Here is a 6,000-nt window from a genome sequence, read left to right as displayed (position 1 = left end):
TACATATATAAAAATTTGAAGGAATGGTTTTTTTGGCCTCTGGGGACATCAAAATGAAAAAGTAAATCGCTCCCGGGCTTAGGTCTTACCATACCACCTACGGTAATAGCTACTTATAGGGAAATTCGCTAAAAAGAAATATACTCTCCGATAAGGCTACATACTTTTATAATCTTCATAATTAGTTATTTACATTTTCTACACATCTTCTGTTACATGTAAGGATAAATACAATCTGAATATGGACCAATTTGTTTATATTTAATGCAATTAAAAACACTTAAACTTAACTATTTTTAGTGGGTATTTTATGTACCCGTTCCCATGTTCCGATCATGCTGGTTTGCGACCTCATTCAAGTTCATCTTGCCCTACACCTTTCAGCCAAATTTAATTGAAATCGGACCTAATTTTATCATCTTATGATTCTTTTTTAAGTCAATGTTGCAAGGGTTAAAGTAAACATTCTGATATACATCAGTATTACTCGGTATAGTTGGCGAGAAGTAAGGAACAGAGAAAATTACACTCCATAGGCTACACTAAGTGGTGTCTAGCACTAGTGCTGGTGTCTACGACAAAGCGCAATAACCCCCCCTCACCCCCCAACCACCCCATCATATACTACAGCGCTTACGGGGGAGGAAGACCCTGCGCCATGTGAGATAGGTATTTCCCCACAATGCTCGTCTTTTTCCTTGCTTCCGCACAAGTATATTTGCCAGACAACATAAAGAGCTGAACTTGCAAGGTTGTCCCATGAGCGTGTTTCTTCTGTACATTACCCTCTGAAGTATAGTGCACTATTTTATGTACTGGTTCCACATTTTTTTTAACTAGAACAAAATAGAATGTAACTATGTTTTAAGAGTCTAAAGTAGGAACAAGACAGTAGGGTGATTACGAATGTAAATAAATCCAACTATTAACATCTTCATAAATTTATGTACAAAAGCTTCAACTAAATTGATTAGTAAAACAAATGTTACATCGCCATAAATGAACTCTACTATATACAAGACCTTATTTAAAAGTTAACATTAACACCAACAATGAGAATGATAAACAATAATAACAAGCAAAATATGATTTCTGTACAATACATTGGATAGGGAACTTTGCTTGTTATTATCATTCCTGTTGAAATCACATACACTATTTTACCCAACACTGACATTTTATGGCCCGGTAACTTATAAATTAAAATACTATGATTTTTACATTCAAGTACATTTTATACTATAAGTACTGTTGGTTGAAAATGGTCCAAAATAATATGACTTTCATTAAAAAATCCCATTAAGATTTGATTTATGAGAAATTTCTTGTATATTTAAAATTAAATATTGTATTCTTTTAAAAGTTGTTTCTCAAAATATTACTTTGTGAAACTTTTGTGCCTAAAAATGTATTAAGTCTCCCCGCCAACAAACTGATTGAACCATCTTAGCTTTGAATAAAATTACATATTTACATCTAGTTTAAAGCACTTACGTTTAATTTAATAAATTATGACTAAATGTAGTTTTATACTTAACATAAAATCGAATGATTTAAACAAAATTTTAATAACCTTAGAGGTTTTCCCATTGTGTTTTCCAGTAAACTATTTTTATTTCTAAAAGTTTAAAAAGACAAAAGGAGGTTAAATTAGATTTTTTTTATTAATTTATTGCTTAATCTACATTTAATTGACAAGCAACATGATAAGTGTATAACAAAATCAGTAAATTCCATTTGACATGGTTGCTGGTGCAATGATAAACTCATCTCGTATCACAGATTTGGCCCTCTCTACTGTATATAAACATACTTGTTAAACTGGTGGCGAGTGAAGCTTTCAAGTCTTCCTACAAGCATAGGTTCGATCCCCATACTTGTAAAATACTTCTTAAGCCTAATAATATGTCGCTTAGCTGGCAGGAAGGCCCACCTTAAATAAGCCGACAGCATTGGTTAATTCAATGGTGGCTTCTTTTTGGAGGCAGAGGACACAAATTTTTATTTTTTAGGTTTTGTTTTGGTTAGATGTTGACATACTAAGTTGAAATGCATATGACATAACGTAGTAACATAGTACATCAGTAGATAAACCATAAATAATTCCCGTGTCAATGGGTCTAATGCTAAAGCATCATATAATAACAGTCTACAAATAAAGCTGTACACTGGAGACTCGCAACCAAACATACTAATGTTACGGTAACTAATAAGGAGGTGGGATTATAGATTATAGTAGATTAGTAAATCGACATGGCTAGAAAAATTGGCATACATGATAGTTAAACTGAGATAGAGGTAAAAATACAAATGAACAATTAGCAAAACATATATCGTCATGTTTCAAGATCCCCAATTGAGCAAATGAAATATTTTGGATTAACGTTTTAACATGAAAGAAATTTCTTTAAAAATCACATAAGGTTCCAAAATGAGGGAAAATTCAGAGTAATATTTACTGAAGTTTTGAAAGATATTGAAAAATAGTAGGGGGCTGTGTATGGCTTACACAATATTACAATCCTTTGTTCTTACTTTCCAAACACATTTTGTATTGTTATTGTTAAGTAAAATGTTGGTTGATAAAATTGGACAGTTAAACATAATTCGAGGGATAAAAGTTGTATTCAATCAAACTTGTGTTGTTTAAAAAATGAATAAAAGAATATTTTATTTTTAGAATGACTGACAAAATATCCTTAATTTTTACTATTTTTAGTAAAGCATTTTTATTTAATAATGTGCCAATGTAGGTGTAGTTGCAATACATTTCATTGTAATATTGAGTGCACAAAATATTGTTAATCAAAGACCAAATACTTTTTCTAGCAATAAAACCACAAGTGTGTTTGATGTTACATTTTTAAGAGGTTTATTAAAACAGTACATTGTAAAGATTGACGTTCCCTTGCACACTGGTAGTTATAACACCTAAATAAAACGGTTGTAAGCTAAAATTCAAAAATTGTCTTGGTATCACTAAAAATATTTTAATAAATTAAGTTTGTTTGATGTTTCTTAATGCAAACTAAACAAAACTTGTGTTTAATTATTTTAAAAGTAACTTATGCTAATTATTTAAGTTTGGTTATAATATAAAAGCTATCTACAATATATAAAAATAAAAATATTAGTAAAAATATCATTACGTAAGGTATGTCTAAAGTGGTAATTAAAATAGTACAGTTTGACGTCTCCAAGAAAATGAATAATATAACAAACTTTATTTGATAATAACGTATCTTGATTTGATCATCGATATGGCAATTGATATGGTTTCCTTACCAAATACAAAGGATATGTTTTAATCTGAATTTTGTTTTTGATTCTCTGTTTGATAAATAAAGAAAGGTATATCAACAGGGATGTATAGTTATATACAAACATATTGTTTTAAATTTTACATTCAAATAGAAAGGTATATCTTCCGTAGCACATTGAGTGGTTGATTTGAAAAAGTTTACTAACTTGCCTGTGAAATGATCACGGCAAGTTTTTATTTGGTCTACAAACAAATCCGGATGATTAAAAAAATATTCAAGTAAAAAATAACTAAAATACCAAAAATAAAAAAAAAACTCATATTTCTACTTTTAACACGTTTGCTGCGGCCCGCCAAAATAGTTGGCTTTCAAATATTTCGGTCTGACGAATAGTAAATGACATGGGGTGATGTGCTGTGCTACAACGAGAGTTGACACGGTTTGCTAAAACACTCACAGATAGCAGCACTGCCTGGAACTAGCCGGTCTCATTGTATTGCTAATTGAAGGGAGAAGTACGGAACAACAAGTTGATTTCTAAGCTTGGCAGGAGGGGATTTTACGGGGAAATTTACAACCAACCTACACCACAATAAAGCACCCATTCCGAGCAAAGACATAAAAATACCCGTTCTTTCCAGTGTGCTGCTGCACAGAAATTGAATGGAATAAAGGCGATGCTGGCACTCAACGGTGAGCGTTCAGCGTGGCAGAAAGGAACTAGAGCACTCACCGGCGAGTGGCCCGCAGCGAACGTGTTAACAGTAACGTTTTGTATTTAGTATTAAACGAAATAGTAGTATTTTAATGAATAAAAATACCACTCTAAATATACAATTTACCTGTCGGATGGATAAAAACTCTACAATCACAAACATACGCTGAACATTCAATAACTATTTGCAAACTTTAACAAGTCTATAATGACAAAAAGATCCATCTTTTTTAAACCAACCACTGGCATAATAAAATGTTAACAATTCATCTAACTCCTTACCTACTTTGGTGAAAACCCTGAAAACTGGGTCCATTCGTTGTTCATATATGCAAATTTACACATCACTTGTACTAAGCGAGTCTGATTCATCACTATAAATTGTTCGCTAGAGTCAGTTCACTAAGAAGCCTTAGGTACTCCCTTTCACTCAGTTCTGCATCGTCTAAACTTCTTCTTCTTCGACCTGAATGACTTGTGACTTCTATGCAGAGCACAGCAAACGAGTGGTCGCAGGTAAATCGTTCCTGAAAATGTATGGAAGTTTTCACTTTTAATTAATTGTACCAGTAAATTAAATAAGCTTACAAATAAATCAACAAAATTCAGAAAAAACTTTCAAATTTAGTTCTTTGTAGGGTAAAGTATCTACTCGTAGTTTAGGAACAAATTAAGGGAGAAGTAGTGATAAGTAACTAACTAACCAATGAGAAGAGTTTCAGTGGCACACAACAAGTTCAAAACAAAATTAATTTGATATTTCACCCCACAACTGCAACCCAAGCACCATAAATACTACAGCATGTTCTAGTAAGGGGTTTAATTAGTATTTCATAATCAGTCAATCACTAAATTTAGATTCTAATTACTTTAAATGAAGATATAATATTTTATGTAAATATACATCTGACAAGTTAAGAATAGATTTGAGCTGGGATTTTTTATTTAACACTTTTAACTACTTTCTGAATTTATTAGTTATTTTGATTTATTTATTTAGTTAGTAATCCAAAGGCTGGACTGGAAAAGGACTGGAAGCTAGCTTACAACCACTGTATTATGTTGCATTTACCTGGCCCAGGAGTTGAGACGAAGGCAGCAATGGAGAGGCCAAACCTAACCTCTCAGAACTGCCCGAGTCCCACGCATCACAGTACAGCTCCATGGCTCTCTCTCCTGACACTAGGGAGCCGTGCCACACGTACTTCTTAGACCTGCACAATTAGACACTATGAGACACCTAGGAAATAAACACAGCGTGTATCTAGCCCTCGACAGCACCAGTAGCCAAACCTAACCTCTCAGAGCTGCCCGAGTCCCAGGCATCACAGTACAGCTCCATGGCTCTCTCTCCTGACACTAGGGAGCCGTGCCACACGTACTTCTTAGACCTGCACAATTAGACACTATGAGACACCTAGGAAATAAACACAGCGTGTATCTAGCCCTCGACAGCACCAATAGCCAAACCTAACCTCTCAGAGCTGCCCGAGTCCCACGCATCACAGTACAGCTCCATGGCTCTCTCTCCTGACACTAGGGAGCCGTGCCACACGTACTTCTTAGACCTGCACAATTAGACACTATGAGACACCTAGGAAATAAACACAGCGTGTATCTAGCCCTCGACAGCACCAATAGCCAAACCTAACCTCTCAGAGCTGCCCGAGTCCCACGCATCACAGTACAGCTCCATGGCTCTCTCTCCTGACACTAGGGAGCCGTGCCACACGTACTTCTTAGACCTGCACAATTAGACACTATGAGACACCTAGGAAATAAACACAGCGTGTATCTAGCCCTCGACAGCACCAGTAGCCAAACCTAACCTCTCAGAGCTGCCCGAGTCCCAGGCATCACAGTACAGCTCCATGGCTCTCTCTCCTGACACTAGGGAGCCGTGCCACACGTACTTCTTAGACCTGCACAATTAGACACTATGAGACACCTAGGAAATAAACACAGCGTGTATCTAGCCCTCGACAGCATCAGTAGCCAAACCTAACCTCTCAGAGCTGCCCG

The 6,000-nt window shown here is 35.0% G+C and overlaps 1 protein-coding gene across 1 annotated transcript in view; it reads right to left on the bottom strand.

Moving 5' to 3' along the window:
- Positions 1 to 941: 941 nt before the first annotated feature.
- The window catches only part of LOC129002299 (collagen alpha-1(XVIII) chain-like), a 392,307-nt gene continuing 387,248 nt past the window's right edge, over positions 942 to 6,000 (bottom strand). The window contains exons 27-28 of the mRNA XM_054429992.1: positions 5,051 to 5,192; positions 942 to 4,505 (exon numbers count right to left, since the gene is read on the bottom strand). Coding sequence (XP_054285967.1) covers positions 4,353 to 4,505; positions 5,051 to 5,192 — 295 coding nt within the window. The 3' untranslated portion in view covers positions 942 to 4,352. The remainder of the gene's footprint in view (positions 4,506 to 5,050; positions 5,193 to 6,000) is intronic.

Source organism: Macrosteles quadrilineatus, unplaced genomic scaffold, assembly GCF_028750875.1.
Source record: "Macrosteles quadrilineatus isolate MER2022 unplaced genomic scaffold, UCM_ALF_1.0 Scaffold_9__3_contigs__length_116548681, whole genome shotgun sequence".
NCBI lineage: Eukaryota > Metazoa > Arthropoda > Insecta > Hemiptera > Cicadellidae > Macrosteles > Macrosteles quadrilineatus.
The sequence above is the reverse complement of the archived record's forward strand: the minus strand, read 5'-3'. Positions and strand labels throughout refer to the sequence as shown.